Source organism: Synchytrium microbalum (genome assembly GCF_006535985.1).
Source record: "Synchytrium microbalum strain JEL517 chromosome Unknown SmJEL517_scf0018, whole genome shotgun sequence".
In the NCBI taxonomy this organism is placed as follows: Eukaryota; Fungi; Chytridiomycota; class Chytridiomycetes; order Synchytriales; family Synchytriaceae; genus Synchytrium; species Synchytrium microbalum.
Genome location: NW_022158367.1, coordinates 263,144 through 282,698, shown reverse-complemented (window position 1 = coordinate 282,698; position 19,555 = coordinate 263,144). Strand labels below are relative to the sequence as shown.

Genomic DNA, 19,555 nt, shown 5'->3' with positions numbered 1-19,555 from the left:
CTTGACTTTAAATACCTGTGTGAGCTGAGTGCTGGAAACTTTACCTAAGTGAAGCCGTAAAGAGTGTGTACTCAACGAACATTATTAACTCTAAGCAACAAGACTTTATAACTCAGTGTACTCCTCATGCCCTTACAGTGCAAAATATGTACTGTTACGATGTAATATATGTATGCATACAAGCGACGACATTATACTAATGATATTCCCAACCTACGATCTGGCATGATAGACCCTCCCACTATCATTCGGAAACACTCCCCGCCCCACCACATCAACCATCTGTTCAAGTGACTCAAACCCACGTCCAGCATCCTGCAATATCGCAACAGCAGATTCAATAACCCCACTAAATCGTTCATACTCGCGACTGCGCACCAATTCACTGACACTAGCTATAAGTCTACTTTTCGTATCGTCCGACGAGGGCTGCTGCATCATGATACTGGATGACATGGATGCTGTGTTGGTCATCATTGCAGCACTACCAAGACCTAGCATTCCACGTGTAGCAATAAACACGGCACAGCATCGTGCAAAGAGTCGTAGCTCCACAGACAGTTTGGATTTCGCTCCCATTCCTAGCGTGCCCCATAGTCCATTCGTGGCTCGATCCTCACCCCATCGTGCAAGAGCATCGGCTACGGGGACGAGGGACGCTACAAGTCTAGAATGGTGGGATTGGACATTACTGGATACAGACTCTGATTCCAGAGCCAAGAGATCCGAGAAGAGATATAGTAAGACATAGATCTTCCCCTCTCGTCCTTCACGAATGGCGTCGACACGGAATGACGAGATCCAAGATGCCATTAATTCACCAGTAGCGACTGCATGTTTCAATACAGATACACCATCAGCTGTTTTACTACTTCTTGTAGGAGATGCAAACGACATTGGAGTATGTTGGATTAGTCGTTGTACAGCTTGAGCATGTAGTGTCAATGCTAGACCACCGACGATACAAGTCCGAGTAAATGATTCAGCGTCCAATTCAGGAATGACTAGAGTCGATGCTATTTGGTACCAAGCGACATCTCCTGATTCTGCAAGACTAGATTGGAGATAGCGTTCTATGCATATTTCTACCATATGAGCCATATGCTCGACAGATGCTAGCGTGGCACATGTGATACTGAGTAGCAATAATGGTGATCTGCATGTCTGTCCGATGTGCTGAATACCATTCCACAGCGAGTCAAATACACCTGTTGTTCGATCCGAAGAATTCAGCAGAGCAAATATACGTTGATAGGCTTGTCGTAATACATGTCCTTGTGCCTCACATGCTGGCGTTGATTCCGTAAAGTCGACGAGTTGTGATATGATGGTATTCAGCTGTGAGGGCACAAACGTTTTACGAATGGTACTAGACTTCATGGCTTCAGCTACAAGATCAAGGACATATTCGATATACAGTCCAAGTTTAGAATACCTATTATCGAGATCTGCTGCTCCGATATTCGATTCTACCATTTCGAGACCAGTCATGGTACGTAGCGTCTTTAGAGCAAATAATATCGGATGATGGCGTGTTTCCTCAGTCATTGTAGTGGTATCTACTGCTCCACCAGACCACACACTCGGAAGGCAATTAACCAACTCTTGATACTGTACTGGAGCAAGATTCGACCATGATACCTGGTTATCAATAACCGTCTCCAATGACTTGTAGAGCGTGACTCGATTCGATTGAGCAGGATGTGCTTCGTAACTGGTTTCTAGTATTATGAGGAATAGGCGTACAGCTGCCATGACCGTATCTGGAAACTTGCTTCGGTTTGGACTAGCAATACCATTCATACGAGTTATACTCAGACATGGCCATTCTGCTCTGTCATTGATGATATGAGCCAGAAAGCGTTGAGGTTCTAGCGTGAATAGACCATCGACCTGCCACAACAACACTTGATCTACAATCATATTTGTGATTTGGAATTGAGACCACGAGACTGTCTTCAATTCTCGATACAAGACATCCATGACTGGACAGCCAGCAGAGACACCAATAGCCTGTATAGTCCACAAGAATACCAAAAGACGCTCAGAGGCAGCTGCATTTCTAAATACTTTGGTAGCGAGCGACACCATTGAAGACTGCATCCTCTTGGCGTCTTCAGTATGAGTCGCCGGCCATCCTCCACGAGTAGCATAGTCTGCTTCCTTGACAATATACAGGAAAGGAAGCCAAACTTGACGTATAACATCAGCAATCTCATCTAGATGTATATCCGACATTATGGAATACAGTCGATCAGCAGAGAAGATGGCAATCAAAAACTCTGTCAAGACTTCCAAATATGGTGCCATTGTAGCATACAAGTCACTCGACTTCTTCATTGTAGACTTAGGTGACGACCTGAAGAAGGAATTCTCCATCTCACATCCCATAATACTTGCCAATCCTAGCAAATCAGATCTCGTCAATCGACTAGGGATTGTTGCCACCGTATTGAGCACATCTCTATCTACTGGTTGACGACACATTGCACTAGTCACGGTTGTTATTATCGAAGGAGGCAATTTTCCAGTCATGCACTGCTGCAGCATGAGTTTTGCAGCTTCTATGACGAGCGATACATCAACAGTCAGCAGATTACTGAGAGCGGTACGATGGGCCTGGGATCGTTCAGCAGCTGGCGAATTACACAACATGACAAAGAGTCGACGTAGCATAAACAAGTGATCTTCCCTACTACATTTCGATGCCCATAGCAAGATATCAAAGCGAGCTAGCACAGACGCTGCGACAGAGTCTGGTAGATTTCGATGTGATGCCACTTCTTCAAACATTTCAACAAAGCGAGTACCCTTGATGGTCGATGCTGGATTAAACACATCCAAAAGCTCGTTACATCGGTCGGGATTTACGAGCATACTAAAGACACGTTCCGTTTCTAGCAGACTCGATACAACAAATCGACCACCCAAAGACTTTATGATACGATCCAGTATAAACAGAGCAGGTGGAAATCCTTTAGCTCCTGTCTCTGAAGCCTGCACTGTTCGATAAAACAAATCCACAGCCAGATCGTGATCGTCATAGTCTAGCAGCCATTCGACTATACGTGCCAGTCGTAAAGATGACACGACGACTTTTGGTTCGACACCATCAATAGACATTAGAGCTTCGACCCGACTACGATTATCTCGGACTAGTGCTCGGGCCTCACTAGATACTCGTACATCACTATATCGGTACTCGAAAATGGCTGGACTGAGACATTTCGAGGTACATGACTTTTCAGCGCGACCTCGCTTGGTCTCTGGAATATATAGACGTTGCAAATGCGAGGCGTATTCGATATCTCCATCAGCAGCACTAGTCACCAGAGTACGGAATGCTGAAGCTTTATCAAGTATTACAGCAACATCCGAGTCAAACTGTGTTTGAACAGTATTCGCGTTTAGTGATGATAATGGCTGTACTACTGGTGGCCTTAGCGTCAACAATGGTGGCGGATGTGGTGCAGAGTGCCATTCCACAGGATTTACAACTCTTTTACTCGACAGTATTGGCGTTGAAGGTGGTGATGCCGATGGTACGGTTAAAGTCACTATGAGAGACTTCAATCGAGTCTGTAAGGCATCCACCTGTATATAATCCGTCCATAGTTCACTGCCTTCTTCTAATACAGCACCGCCAACGACATCAGAAAGTCTCCCTACAAGATGCCGTTCACCAAACTGAGCCAAATCTATATGCGTAGTGCTAACGAGTACCTGTTCTCGAAGCCATAGAGCCATAGCATTATATAGCGTGACGAGACGTTCTGGAAGTGATCGACCTGGGCCATCTTCAGCACGCCTGACATTCCCCTTTTCATTCCAATACGCACTACAAGCACTCAGCCTCTTTTCCAGCACCTCAACCATATTGGGTTGATCAGCAAAGAATCGAGGACCCAAAGCGGGAGTATTCAAGTGTCCATCGAATGCTTTCTCAAAATACAGCGACATAAAGACCTGCCACATTATAGGAGTAGCTGGATGTTCTATCGGTGTTTCAAGCACCTGCCGAGCCCATTTATAAATCGACAAGGCAGACAATGGTTTCTCATTGCCCGTATCTCGGCACTGTAGTAATGCAACACCAATCTTTCGACGAACAGCAAATTCACACCGAGTTTCTACCAAGAGACCCATAACTGCAAACCAAATATGTTTGCGCTCAGAGCTGGTTCGTCCTAGAATACCATCGACCATGGATCCAGAGCCAGAACCAACCACCAGAGATGGATATCCGTGATATGCGGCTTCGGCAGCTTCTGCTAGAGCCTTGGCTGATTCCACGGGGTGCCATGCAGAGACTCGAGAAGTAGCACCGGCCATAGTCGAGTAACTGCTACACAAACGTCCGTATTCCTCTGCAAAGACACCTCGTACATATTGGTCGTGGCTGAATGCAAATGCGGATTCACAGAGAATGTCTAGCAGACGTAGAGATGACCTATTATACACCCAATCCCTATCGGCAAAGATAGCCCTCATCCAAAATCGAGTAAGCGATAATCGATCAGTAGCACCACCAGATGCTATTTGCCAGTATGGAAGAGACTTGTTTGGGCCAATCGTTCTTATAAAGTGCTCTAATAATTGGCGAGCATCTGCATCACCGACTTCACCCTTCATTTTGTAACTAAGAACAAAAAACGGTCGTAAAAGGAAAGTCTTGTGATGTTTGAACCAAACGATGACCTGCTTACTTTTTGAAAAAGTTGCCGAAGAATTTAGACGACTCGGCATCTTCCAAAACAGTTTCACCGCGACTTGCCATAAACGTCACAAACAAGTCACTTGCAACTTTAAGCACAGGCTCTGTTCTACCACTAGAAGCCAAAGTGTTCAACAGATTCCAACCATTGTTGGAAAACACTTCCCATCGGTGCCCGACTTCTGACACGGCAAGCACTATATAAGCAGCAAGCGCTGATGATTTCATGGCACCACGATGCGTAGCCAGATATGGTGAATCGAGTGGTTCAAAAGGTCTAAACCCAGCTCGAATGGATGCATTAGCGGTATTTATAGACATGTCGAGAGCATATACGTCTGGCGATGAAGACGATGGTCGTTGGTAGAGCTGTAAGCCTACCAACAGCTTCCACGTCCATTCAGCAAAGTCTGCGTCATGATCTGCGGCATATGATGCTATAGATGAAGGTACTGGCGCTACACTAGCAACACCTCGGAGTGTTGCACTGGCAGCTGTAGATGCGGCAGCTACTACTGATGGGCGAGCATCACGTACAGATTGTCGGTCGAGATAAATATTTGATATAGCTAGTGCGATGAATCTGTGTAATGTACGTGGTATTGCTAGCTCTCCAGCAGGATCTGAAGGGTCTTCTGTACCCCAATTCAGAGCACCTAGTACATGTTTGGCAAAAAAGAACTTTTTGCTTCCTACTGGGTCTTTGAGCATATTTTCTACGCAAAAAAAAACCATTCATCAATGCACTGAATTAGAAGGGCCAACAGCATTTTACAACAAACTTACGAAGGATGTCCAGATCTTCCACATTTGGCCTCCACGACTTTAGAGGCAAAGTTTTGAAGAGATTCAATGCCATGACACCCAGATCTCCAAAATTATCTCTTACAAGTATAAGTAATGGCGACATTAACTCCGGACTAGATGTGCACATTGTACCAAGCAAATCCCGCCCAGTCCGACTCAGCACATCCCTATGCTCAAGATCCAGATAACATGTGTTGAAGATGGCTGTCTCGACTTTTATCGATAACTGAGCCGTCTGAGGAGTAGGTGCAGACGCTACTCGACGTCTAGCCAATCCATCACCATTAGCACAGGCCAACATACACAAGAATGTCAGCAGATGCACTGATTCATTCGGATTTTCAATAAGCGACGACGATAATATGCGTTCAGATTGATTTTCTCCTATTAGAGCCAACAATTGGTGTTGGACTTCAGTAGGTCGTGATGAGGCTGCAGTCGTTCTATATCGTGCCCAGCCTTCTTTAAGCAGCCCGTCTATTATTACGGCTCGTGCTGATGTTGAGCAGTAGTCTACTGGTAGAGACGACAGGAATTGGTAGACTCCTACACCTCCCACACCTAGTAATTTCTTGGCTGTACGAACTACAAACGAGTCCATTTCAGCTTGGATGCTCGTCATATATCCAGAAACTACCATTATATCATCCAAAGACCTTGAATTACTATACATTTCGTCATAAGCCATTTGATCTAGTAGAGCTACCAGTGCCTCGCCCGTTTGACGAGCAGCTCCAACAAGTGTTTGGCCGATTCGTTTTATTACATGAGGATACTGAATGGGTGGGAAGGTTGTAAATGCTCGCATGGCCATACCGAGAAACTGGTGAATTGTGGCAAACATTTGTAGGATGGGAGGTATGTTATAATTATTGGTTGATGGTGCTGGATTTTGAGACGTCTGTGATACTTCACGAGACTCTTTATACAAGCTGACATAATGCTGTAGCATGAGCTGATATATCGCAGATATGTTGAATTGATCCAGAATTACAAGATAGTCTTCTTCAGTCAGTGCTATAGGTCCCATTACTCTACTCGGAAAGTCTGGATGAGCTTCTGATTCATCAACGACGACCCAATCACTATCTTCAAGCTTTCGCAAGCTTTCACGAATTTGCAAATCATCGTTTTCACGAGATTTGAGTTCTTCCTCCAACTCTTCGACTGGACCTAACAATACACTTAATGCTACGAGATAATGGTTTTGGTAGCTATCGGTATACGGTATAGGTAATGGCCACTGTATAAACGATGCACCCCACGATCCAATGCCTTCACATCGCATGACATGGAGTAAGATGAATCGATGTTCTAGTGGTCCGGCGACAGTCAACAGGGCTGATACTAGATGGGCAATCCAGCCTCGAATATCCCGTACTAGTATCGAATGACTCATATCCTGATGCGGTTCTTTATTCGAATCGGATGGTTCAGGTGAGTCTGGACGAGCAGGAACCACACCATTATTCCTTCGCTCAAAGTAGAATAATACATCCAAATAGTGTTTGAGTCGACTAAAGTCACCAGCAGGATCTGCATGTGCACCTTCCGTGAATATTCGTATCAGATTTACATTAGAATGTAGTGTATCGGAAGACACGAGGGATGATTCAGACAAGAACTCATCTAAAGTGTTTTGAATCCATAGTTTTGCTACTTTGGCCTGAAATGCCCAATCTGTCAGACGTCCATATTGCTCCTCTCGAGCTTCGGTGAGAGCATCAGCCAATTCAAGAGCTACGGATTCATTATATACAGCGACTTCTGAGGCATATGTATGAGATACTCTTATACCATCACTGCATGTGCCTTCCAAAGTATGAGTATCTTTCTTTAACGTCCACATTCGTGCAGCAGCACTCTTTGTCTTTGCTTTGAGTGCTTGAAGATTTAGTTTGGTTCGTTGAGTCTGTACAAAAGCTTGCTCGTATTCTCTGACACGCGAGGCGAATTCACTCGTCAAGTTGCTGCTTTGCCCTCGAAATTCGTCCACGACCTGATTGAATGATAAATTGTGAGTGCTTTCCTCTCAGCAGCACCGACAAAAACACGGTCACTCAACCTGAGAATGAAGATCAAGCTGCGGATTGATGTAAATGGTTTCAAGCAGCTTTTCTGGAAGTGACCTTATCTGAGACTTTACATTGGGTGAAGCTACAGCAACTCGAGGAGCTTCAGTAAACAGCGGTGGTGCAGTTGGTGTTGCGATGATTGATTCAGCAACAGTAGGAGCTGTTGGATATAATGCATCTGATACAGTCACGTCACGGCGCAAGTCTGTCCAAGTAACAACATTACTTGACTAGAAAATGTTCAAAAATTGTCAATAATTGCGTCCAAGCGCCGTTCCCTTAATTCGACACATACAGTAGCTTGTACGAGCACACTATCCTCTAGATCTTCCTCCAGATCAGGGTAAGCTTGCTTCGGCTCGACTTGTTCAGGACGTAGTGCCTCCAAGTCATGCACCACCTGATTAAAATGGGTTGCTGATACGTGTGAATAGCAATATGAGATGATCAAAGAGGATAGTTTTGTCACCTGAATAGTATCATCTTTATATTCAATCTGAATGGTAAAAAGTTGTTACTTTCTCGAATGATGGCCGCCTTGCTTTGCGAGGTTCCAAACTTACGTCTGCAGTTACAGTCTCTTCCTCAACGGGGTCAACGACGTCTTGAACGGTGCTCTTTATCTTGGTCTTGCGCTTCGCCGAAGGCTTCTTCCTCCGGACAAGTTCTTGCTCCATCGTGACGAAACTTGATGATTGTTATTGTTGGAACTGAGGGGTGCTGAACTGAAGCAACACTTGCGTTCACGTTCGATGAAAGACATGGAGTACTATACGTTTCGCGCGATTTAAGATGATGGCAATGACTGAAAAAGCATTTATATTTCTCTACTAGTTCTACGATGAGGTTGAATGTTCAAAAAAATTAGTACTACAATAGATGCAGTTTAGACTTTGCTGATGAAGTCGCAGACTGATACAGTGGTGGCTGGCAAGTCCAAGTATTCGGCCATCTTTGGACCGGCAGCTATAGATGTGTAAACAATCAGCTTACGTGTCTTCTGCAATTCGTAACGGGCGAATGAGAACATGAGTGGAGCATTACCCTTCATGTGTGGAGTCTGCATATGTGCGGCAACTTGAGCCTGGGAAGCCCAGCTATTGAAAGAAAATATGATCAGAAGCCGAGGAGAAGGCAATTCAGTTCGAATAACACCAAAGATCAGTTCCGTAACGAAACGTAATAGATTTCCATCGCGTAAATGGCGAAGATCATCCAAAAATCAAGTTGCTTAACGGAACGAAATAGATCCACCGACTGCATCGATATATATCTTGTAGCTTGCACGATCAGATGGTGACTTACGTTTCAACCAACCAGTAAGTGACATCGTCTCCTTGGAGCTTGTGAAGAGAGTATTCTTCACAACCTGTTAGCAAAGGGCGGTGGATTTGGTCAGCAAAATATGGGGTGAATGTTTGTGACGAACTACATCATAGCTCGCTCGGAGCGAACGCTCGACGATCTTATTGGCTCAAATCACTCAATACAAAGGAGCATAAACGCTTCAACATACCATCTTCAAGTAAGACACTCTTGGTTCTCAATTCCTCAAAGAATTCAGCGAACTTGGGGCCATCTTCTTTGGATTTGGCAACGAACTTGACTACGATTCTGAGCTTTCCGGACATATTGATTGTTTATGAGCTTTGGAAGTTGGTTATATGCTTTTGGTTAGTCTTGTTTCGTTTTTGCGAATGGTCGAATTGAAAAAGGATGAATCGTTGTTCCATGTCTGTGCTGCTGACTGATTCAAGGTCCGCTTGTTTTGCCTTTGAAAATTGAGAGTTTAGTCAGTTCCAAGGCAGAGGGCCTTCCTAGATCACCATCGTTCGTTTATGATCTGATTCGCTGTTGTTTGATCCATCCTTGATTGACTTGAAAATCTCTACTTCACGTACAATCCCGCTCATAAGGGCAGCCCGACCTGATCTCTGTGCCTTTCCTGCTGCAGGGGTGCTGTGAAGCCTATTTTCAACTTGAGATTGAGAATATCTTGGCCAACAGGTATTAACGCCAAACAAGAACTAACGTGTGGATCGAAAGGAACTTCTTTGAAGGCGTTCTTGTTATGAGAGACAGGCTTACAGCTATTATCGAGGAACAATCGCTTTCAAAGGATCTAAATCTGCAGGAAACGTGAGCGACCGCGCAGTTCAATCACCTTCTTTCCACAATACAAGCTAAAAACCACCATCATGCTTTCCACCATTGAATTCAAAGCAAGTTCTTTCCAGTTAATCGTGCATGCTCTCATTGACTTCTCATATAGGAAATTGGCCTCTTTTCGGTAGTCAATATTATCAGTATTCAACTAGTGGGGGTACTTGTTGATTTGATACACCCATGTAAAGGACCACCAGGTTTCCAAATAATGGAAGATGCACCAGCGTCGGTTCCAAAATTAGGATATGAGCCTCCTTCGGATCGTCAGTACCACGAAAGTTCATCTAGTTAGTTTTTTTTTGTCTTGTCAGTTTGTTCATTCAAGTTCGAAATCAAAAGGAGACGTTCGTGATTGATCTTGATGTTTGGAATTGTATGGCGGATGGCGAGAGTACCGGTTCAAAGTACATCGTTCGGCGATCGTTCTTGAGCTGCTTAGCGACAATCGAGCGATCGTTGCGTCAACTTGCAAGACTCGGAGTCAGGGAGAGCAGCGCATCCGACGCAAACTTTTGATGAGCAGCCTGGCATGACGCAGCATTTATCCAAGTAGCCAGTCAAGCAATTGCTTAATCCATCAGATAAGAATGGCATCGGTTTCTTTCAAATTCAAACTCAGCAGATTGGGTGGGTCCTTCCATAAAACGGCATGCCGCCTGGCTTTCCAACAAAACTTAAAAGCAAACCATTATGTTAATGGCCAGCACCATGGAACGAAAGCCATCGCTAAAGATACTACGGGACATGTTCATGTCTGGTATCTTCGATGACTCTAGATCCCGTAAACCGTCTTCATCGCTCCAGGATCTTGCTGCAGAGACGCCACCAAGGCCGATATCTAAAGTCAGTGTTTGGAGCTTGATTTATGCAGTTTACTAGCGATTGGAACGACATTGGATCGTATACTCACTATATAATACACTCATATTTAATATAGAATGACGACTATCGTCCTCCAATCCCACCAAAACCTTACAAAGGTTCCTCAGCATCTCTACCTCGACTGTTTGGCTCTCGGCTCAACCATGACCATACTATAAACAACGATAAATCAACTCAGCTAGTATCATCCTCACTACCACGAGCTGCATCTGAATCCAGTCTGCAATCGCAAATCATGAATGCAATTGCAACAAACAATGTACATGACGTAGCGACTCTGTTACAAAACCCGTATGTGAACTATACGGTTTCAAAGTATCCGCCGCCGGGAACTGTAGGCTGTGGACGTCGACATACGTTATTGTCGTTTGCGGCTATGAGGGCATCGAGTACTGATATTGTAAAGTTGATTTTGGATGCTGCGCCGTTACATCCTGATCGTCAATCAAACAAGGATGGATTGTATGTTCCATGTGTTATGATATTCCTGCCGTATGATATCTAACACTCTCCTGTAGATCCCCACTATATCTGGCTTGCTGCTGGGGCCACCTAGACGCCTTGATACTCCTAAAACAGGCTGGCTCTGAAATAGACACATGTGTCTCATCATCCACAGGCAATGGCAATGGCTTCACCCCGCTCATGGCAGCCGCCAACTTTGGGCACGCACATATCGTACGCCAGCTTCTCGACTGGGGTGTCCGAGTATCCTTCAACACGAACGTATCAAGTGCACTCGCACTAGCCGTAAACCAAAACCATCAAAACGTAATCGATGTGCTTGTGAGCAGTAATATGGTGGACTGGAAGCTGGAAATCATGTCAGCGTTGAAACATCGGGCGTCAGAGTTTGCCAGGAGGTTTTATATATTGTCGAAGAGGATGCGGAATAATAATGGTGGAAGTAGTGGTAATAGTGAAGGTAGTGGACTAGGAATACTCGATGGTGTTAATGACGACATACCACCAACATCCCATGACATACAACTCGAACTCACACATCTCCAATCTGTATCCTTCATAACCGAATGTCCTATATGTTTCGAACACGTCGGAACAACAACAGACAGCCACAACAACATACATGGGAAGGGTGCCTGGAATGTAATAGGAAACGTCGTGATACATGCATGTGGCAGGTTGTTTTGTGAAGACTGCTTGAGTAAGGTCGTGGGTGGTAACTGTCCTATTTGTAGACAGGCAGTCAAGAGTCTGAGTGTTGGCGGAACTGCAGGCGCTTGTAATTCGAGCTGTTTGAGGTTGAGTGCTTCGAATAGGCCTAGTTTGAAAGGGTATCTTATGTAGTTGTGATGTAGATGTGATGGGGGGTGTTTTTGTGGTGTTGGGTGTTTAGCGATGAGGATTCGTGTGGTTATACCTTGTGTGTGAGAGTGTCTCATATGTGAATTTCTATATATTGTTTGAGTTTGTTTTATATACCAAAAGGAAAGGCAAATCGTGCTGGTCACTACCTGCTACTTCAATATCTTGTCCCTTTTTTGAACTGCATCAGAAAAATAAAATTATACCTTGACCAAAACAAGTTAACGACAGGAAGGGAACGCCAAGTATGGTTTAACCAAATTCATGAATTCTCTTTCTTCTTACACTTTGCCATTACAATGTCATTATTGTCTCGGTTGATCTTCATATCATAGTATTATCGTCCTGACCAGAGCATCGTCATTGGCATCCAATCAGGCCCAACGGATCTAACTTGTCTCGAGTATCCATCTAATTCAAGTTATGGTTTACTTGTTGCTGATGGCACGAATCTAAATCAAAAGACCAAACAAGATGTCGAGCAAAAAAGCTCTATTCTCGGTGATTAATGTGCTTCTTGCACGGACTACAATCAGCACTTAGACCAACAAGCTCCTCACCACCAGCTCAATATACAAAACCCTTCCTCAACGTAATAGTCTGGTCCACAGGTATCACTCTGGTGATTGTGATAGGCCAGAGTGAGTAACGAATCGGGGAGAACGACAACTTGGCAGAGTGAAAAAAGATCACAATCAAGAACCGATTGTTCTGAGACACACTGTCGTCAAACACCTTCGATAATGCTACAACTGGCTCTTGACGTCCATTCGTTCGTTCCGCGAGACATCCTTGTCGATATTAGCACAACAGTTCCAAAGTAGACGAAATGAAATAGCTGAATAGCAAAGTCATCCTATCGTTTCCAAGGTGTGTCCCAACTTACATGATTTAGTGAGTTAGTCTGTATACTTTGAGTAAAAAGAGGGGTGTATCAGTGAATGTGTGGTTGATACAAAGTGAGCAATCCGAAAAAACAAACCAGATCTATTTCATAATCATAACTGGCCAGTACAGCTCTTCAACCATTTCCATCAAGTAAACAACTTTCTAATTGTATCCGGCCAGCTCAATATGCTAGAAAATGATTTGGATTCTGGGGCAGCTCGCTACCAGACAAGAGGCTTCGTTCCAATCAAGACAGTTCAAACACAAAAAAAACCTTTGCATTTCGTGAAAACGATTCAACGAGGTTTCCGTGTTCTGTCTCCCCCTCTCTTCTGCACTATGTGTACATGCCTTCACGAAGCTTTCACACCAGGTCCTTGATACATTGTTGAACATCAGCAAGCGGTTTGAATCGCTGTCGAAGATACACTTGTTCTTTCTTGACGAGCCTATTTTAGAGAAGCAAAAACGCAGCCTGCATACTCAAGAAGTAAGGTTTTGATGTTCAACCACCACCAACTCGAGCATAGTTGCTGTTGCTTGCCATTTCACCGTCAACCACCTCCCATCACTCACACTCAACACCTTACCAAACCAACAAAAAACACATACAAATCCAGTGAGACATACGATTCAACGAGGTTTATATATTCTCCATTTCTTCTACTCTGCAAAATAAACACAATAAAATCCATTGATAAAAACCACAAGGGGGGCGATAGCATATACACCAACACAAAACTCTCTTCTTTCCTTGATCATTGGTAGTCCATGGTAAGACTACAAGCTATACAGTTTGTTTCTTGAAGGGTGGAGTCCATGTGCTTGCTGAGTGGGACTCGGACGTTGAAGAGCTAACAAGAGAGAAGGGGTTGTATCCAAGTATCGCAAGCGAATACCAAAAAAAAAAGCTGATCAGAAATCGATGAACAGATGCTATGAGATCTTTCCTCTCATCTGCACCTCATCAACGACGTACCTCAAATGGCCGATCTCCACCAGGCACAGATGCCTTGACAAACTCGAATATATAGCGCACCAAATCCGTCTTGACGAATTTGCGAACGACTGGCCTTCCATCTAGGTTGCAGAAAGGAAGTCAGTCCGATGGGCGACAAAAAGCGACGAATGAAGTCTAAGGGTTGCCCAAACCATAACCCCAGCAGATGTTCCATTCTTTCTAGTACCTGGCCCTCGAATCTGTATCCTCGTAATGTCACCAGTGGTAGGTTCTTCTCGTACTCGTGGTTTTATGCTGTTATCTATGTATCCCAAAGCCGGAAACACACGTCAGACATCAATCCAAGTAACAGAAAAAACGGCAGTATCACGAAAGATTGCTTACAAAGAGATGCACCCCCATCATCACTCGTTCCCTCACTCTTGACTTTAGCAGGCCCTTCAGCCTTGACATCTTCCTTCTTGACTGCCGTTGTTAAAACTGATGTCTCCTTTCCATTCGTTGGTTGTGGTGGTGATGATGCGTCTGATCCCTCTTCATCGGCATCTTCTGATTCGTCCATGGCTGATTGACCCATTGAAGCTCGTATGGCTGCTTCGAGTTGTTCTTCTTCGGACAGTTCGCTGATTTCCTGTTGGAGAGAAAAGGAGGTAGATCAGTCTACAATGGCGGTGATGTGAGCCAATTGCATAAGGAGTTCGAAATACCTTCTTCTTCTTTTTTGGCTTGGTAGCAACAACAGGACCACTGTCCAGAAAGTCCATAACTATAAAGAATTGATGATGGCAATCAGCATCAATCGCTCTCCAAATGATAAACAAACTATTGCTACTGTAGCACATACTATCCATAATAAATTCTTCTGGTGTCAGTTTCTTGCTCCATTGCTTGACTCGTTCACCTGTTTCATGTTAATTCATTAGTAGTTCAAGAGGACTGGGAGAATATTCATCCTTATAGCACATCATTATGGCAGTTTTTTTTACCTGTTAGTGGATCAATAATCGCAATATACGGATACTTGTCGAATGGATAGTACGATTTGTGTTCTTGCCCAGGTTGAGTGTTTGCCATATGCTACAAAAACAACGTTTCAGTATATGCCATACCAACATTAGTACTGTTGGCATACCAGTATGAAAATAAAGTTTGATTTGACAATCTCCTTGACGGCTAAAAAGAGGCTTTCAGTGATTCGTATATGTCAAATACATCTAACTATACATACATTCATCCTTCCATAAATCCTTATTCTGAACAACAGACAAGAATTCACCACCATCTTGCACTGTAATCATAATCCATTTCTTTTCATTTGTTGCTTTTTCTCGTGCCTATTCCAAAAACACGGTATAATCAACAACAAAAAAGCTGGAAAAGGTGATCAATGGGTCCAACGTACACTCTTGAGTCCCGATCTGTACATCATATCGTGCGGTGGACTGTATAGACATTGTGTGAATTAGCACCAAGACAAAAAAATGCAGATACACAAGCTGAGGTGTACATACGCATACAAATCAGACAATCTCGGAGCTCCATCATTCGCTGATCCTACATATTCAAAACATGCGTCAGCCAAGAAAAACCGCGAGTCAGAAATGAACGATGTATGTAGCCTACCACCACCCCTTCCAAGCACCCCCTCCCTCTCAAAATCACGAAAGGGTTCCACAAACTGATGCGACGATCCACCTGGCAGTGCTCCTGGTAGTACGGTCCGGAGTTGCTGGCGTGCTCTGTGTCTCATTGCTATCCCAAAAGAAACGGGAGACGAAACGTGTCAACCAAAACGAATCAAGGGAAAGGAGTCAAAATTGAACAGATAGATCAATGTTTTCATGGTGGTGAAATGCTTGCATTTGGCATGTCAATCACAACACGCTATCAAAGCATTGGCCTTATCCAATTCCACAATCAGCTAACACGCCCACAACTCTGACCAACACACACCCGATCACACCTATTAGAACATACCTTCAAACTCTTCATCATACTCAACCTCATTAAGCACCTGTCTCGTCGGTGCAATCGGTGCCCGATACCCGTCACCACCTTGTTGCGACAAATGCTGCCGAAACTCGTCACCAATCTCCTGGTTCCTCTGTACCGGCACATCACGCGGGATCGGTATACTGGTTCCAGATACACCGAGTGCTGGAGTAGGAGTCGATGTAGAAGCAGTTGGATTTCCAGGTGATAGGTCACCCCCAGTTTCAAAGAAAAGGGATACGGCTGTTTCGATGTTGTTGTCTGCATACTATAACATAATAAAATCATTGTATGTTTAGTAATTTATTCAGGTCTGTTTATAGAAGGGAAACGAGACGGAAGCTTTTTACCATCAAGTAATTTCGTGCTTGTTCGGGGGAAGCGTCAGTGGCAGACATGAATGTCATCATGGCGTCATCGTTTGTGGATGCCATGGCGTGATCTTCTTCTTCTAGGTGTTCGCTGGCGTCGTGGAAGTTCATGTCCTCGTCGTCGGCCATGTTTTTTTCAATGTTTGGAATGAATGACGCGTCGCTGTGTGAGAGCTATGAGATAACGATAGAAGCTTATATTGCTATGAATATTATGGCTAATATTCTCATATCGTCTTGAACGTCTTTTATCGAATACTCGTTAACGGAAACGACAAGCTTTGGCACCAACTCTCTCAACCAAACACATCAATCTCATAATACTTCATAATAGATATAATATTTTATAAAATCCCTCTTCTTCAACAATCATAGAAATAATAATGACTTAAAAAACTCTCTCTTCTCTTTCGGGGGGTATAACATTCTCAACTTCCATTTCATTTCTTCTCCCTTCCACCATCCACACACCAACATTTCCGTCTCCTGATTCCACCCTTTACAATGAACTGTTTTACAAATAATCACTTTCCCAAAAACAACACCCACGTCCATTTCCACATGCATCATACAAAGCACCCCTCCCACAAACAACATTCCCAATATGAACTTTCGTTAGCTTTTTATAGATTATAGATGAGGGTTTTCTTGATCCATTTTCCTTGACTTTGTTGGAGAGCACAGAGAAATGGGTAGGCTTGTGTGTTGTTCTTCCCAAATAAAAGAGGCCCTTGATACATAACTACCCCCACCATCCCTCTCACATCCCCAAACAATCGATACACAAAATACTAAAAACTTTCCACTATTTCTCATTACTTTACGCTTCACCACCACCACTCCCTTCTACGAGATTAGTTGAAAAACACGCAACCGTGTCCTCTCCTCCAACCCATCATCTCCCTCCCCACCATTTCCACCACTCTCCTCATTATTTATATCAATAACCTCAGGTTCATCACCCCCATACTCTTCATTCGCCTCACTGTAACTCTCAGTTCTGCGTCTCTCACTCGTACGGCGTGGGGGCGATACCAACAGATCATGCTGTTTCAACGGCGCGGTTCGACTGCGTATCCGTCGGTTGTCATATACAGGTACATCTGCCTCTCGAGCTTCTTCAGCGAGGAGCGATGACGATGATGGCGATGACGATGCTGATGATGATACACTGTTATGCTGTTGTTGTTGTTGGGATTGCTGCATATTGTTGAGGACTCGTGATGGGGATGGTGATGGGGTTGGTAGCGGGACGCCGTTACTGTTGCCGGTACCACTAGTGCTGTATGCTGATGTGGTTGATGAGGGCGATGAGATTGCTGATGATGATAGGCCTGATGTTTGGGATTGGGGTGATATGCCCAGGTTGGCGAGGTTTGATTCTAGTTCGTCGACGAGGTATTCGTGGGGTGGAGACGATGCGTCTACATATCCATCGTTATAGTTGTTGGTGTTGTTGCTATTGTTACTGTATGCAAATGTATCTTGATGGTCTTTTGAGTTATGATTGTAGGTCATGTCTCCAGACTTGTATGCATCCATGCTGTTATAATTGTTGTTGGTATTGTTGTTGTTACTATTATATGCATCCTTGTATTCTTTGATTCCGCCCATAGAGCTGGCATACATGGCTTCCTTATACGCAGCAGCAGCTGCCTCTTTATTATATACTCGATAATTGTTGTCTAGATGCCGATCAATACCACGAGTCGAGTCTCGTTGTAATGGTTGATATGATGGTGGCGAGCCATTGTTACCACTGCTACCGTTACTACTACTACTGATTAACGAATTGCCAGATTGATATTCGGCATCCGTAAACCCTCTTAATGATAGACTAGACTGTCGTCGCGCTGGAATCAATCCAACATTTGGATCCGACATTCTCCGAAGAGCTTCGACATCTACCGTTGTTAAAGCATCATGGCCTGTAGATCTAGCTCGTACTAGGTTACTGGCGTTGCTGCTATTGTGGTTGTTACTGCTATGAGACACATCATGTTGTGATGCTGATCGTTGCGGTGATGATGCTGGTATTTTACTGGTGGAGAGACTACGCCCAGGTGGGCCCATGACTGGCGTCACGAGTTGAACTGGTGGTGGTGTTACTGGAGACATCATTTGTGGAGATTGTGGTCTGGCATCACGCATTGTTAGCAAAAGCCGTCTTTCCAATGGTGTTAATTTATGCTCTTGGCCTCTCTCTGTGTGAATAAAGCAGCACCTAATTATGTGATTTGAACGATTAGAGTTTGTGTCTGTATTTCCTTCCACCTCCAGCGTTTAGGATCTACATCGAATATGCAATTATACCTCTTGCCATATGGACAGGATCCCTTTTCCCAAAAGGTTCGACACATTTCAGTCTTGTATCGCGGATGACGGTCAACCTGCAAAAAATTACCAACGTGAGTCAAACACGTGACAATACCATCCAACACAGATACATACAGGCCTGAGTTCATCCATCCCATGAGCAAACTAGTAAGGAGTGATGAGAACGTCACAAGTCAGTTAAATGATTTTTGTTGGACATTTTGTATCACATTGATAAGTGTGGGGTTTGGATGGTTCAAGGGTGGACTACCCAGAAGGGGTGGCCTTGCTCAAATGCTTGTTTCAATGCGTGAAAGGATGACGTGGCGAACTGCATCACACATCAAACAACATCTCAAACAATGTCCACAACATACTGTGCACTTTTCTTTCGAAAGGCGACAACCATCCCAATGGTGCCAACATCAATGTAACAGGCACAATGAGCACGTCATCTCATACATCAGAATAGCAGCAATGTAATAACACACAAGATCTACCGCATCCACCAATAAACAATTACACTGCGAGCATCCAAAACCACATTATTTTTTTCTTTTTCAGTCCCAACTCTAACGGGTTCATACCTGACACTTGTCGCTATACTTGCAATGGCCGCCCGTTTCTTCCCATGAGCGACACAATTCGGTCTTGTAGAGTGTAGCTCTTCTTGTATCTCTTGGCTGCTGCTGCTGTTGCATCTGAGACTGATTCAACAATGCCATTGCATTTACATGTTGCTGGTTTAGAGCGAGCGAGGAGGAGCGAGGCAGCATTGCGTGAATCATATAGTCGGGCAGCTGGGACTGGGCTTGCTGGGATTGATACATCATTTGTTGGTAGGCTGCTATTCCATGCTGGGGGGACTCCAGTGATTGGTGGTGTGTATAGTATGGCGAGCGAGGAGGTGTTGTTGGGAGCGCATATGGGTCTGGTGGGTACCCATATGGGTATGAATTCATCATGGTTGCCGTCTGCGTAGGATGAAGTGTGGATTTATACGCTTTTTCTCATTGTTATTTACGGTTGAAGAAGGAAGACAATATGAGCCAATTGT

General features: G+C 44.2%; 4 protein-coding genes across 4 annotated transcripts; all 4 read right to left on the bottom strand.

Moving 5' to 3' along the window:
• Positions 1-213: 213 nt before the first annotated feature.
• Positions 214-8,273, bottom strand: SmJEL517_g03478 (uncharacterized protein; the record flags this gene model as incomplete). Its single annotated transcript, XM_031169406.1, has 7 exons — positions 214-4,639; positions 4,707-5,430; positions 5,501-7,520; positions 7,587-7,826; positions 7,892-7,996; positions 8,066-8,092; positions 8,160-8,273. The coding sequence occupies 7 exons, from the start codon at positions 8,271-8,273 to the stop codon at positions 214-216; spliced, it is 7,656 nt and encodes a 2,551-aa protein (XP_031024661.1).
• A 5,343-nt stretch (positions 8,274-13,616) lies between these two features.
• On the bottom strand, positions 13,617-16,311 carry SmJEL517_g03477 (uncharacterized protein; the record flags this gene model as incomplete). Its single annotated transcript, XM_031169405.1, has 14 exons — positions 13,617-13,712; positions 13,838-13,938; positions 14,046-14,120; positions 14,204-14,450; positions 14,527-14,585; positions 14,664-14,720; positions 14,806-14,896; positions 14,952-14,992; positions 15,048-15,153; positions 15,222-15,261; positions 15,331-15,373; positions 15,443-15,571; positions 15,797-16,079; positions 16,162-16,311. The coding sequence occupies 14 exons, from the start codon at positions 16,309-16,311 to the stop codon at positions 13,617-13,619; spliced, it is 1,518 nt and encodes a 505-aa protein (XP_031024662.1).
• A 717-nt stretch (positions 16,312-17,028) lies between these two features.
• On the bottom strand, positions 17,029-18,333 carry SmJEL517_g03476 (uncharacterized protein; the record flags this gene model as incomplete). The annotated part of the gene is made up of 1 exon (XM_031169404.1): positions 17,029-18,333. One exon carries the CDS (start codon positions 18,331-18,333, stop codon positions 17,029-17,031), a length of 1,305 nt encoding a protein of 434 aa, XP_031024663.1.
• A 77-nt stretch (positions 18,334-18,410) lies between these two features.
• SmJEL517_g03475 (uncharacterized protein) lies at positions 18,411-19,463 on the bottom strand (the record flags this gene model as incomplete). Its single annotated transcript, XM_031169403.1, has 3 exons — positions 18,411-18,572; positions 18,634-18,663; positions 19,086-19,463. The coding sequence occupies 3 exons, from the start codon at positions 19,461-19,463 to the stop codon at positions 18,411-18,413; spliced, it is 570 nt and encodes a 189-aa protein (XP_031024664.1).
• Positions 19,464-19,555: the final 92 nt, after the last annotated feature.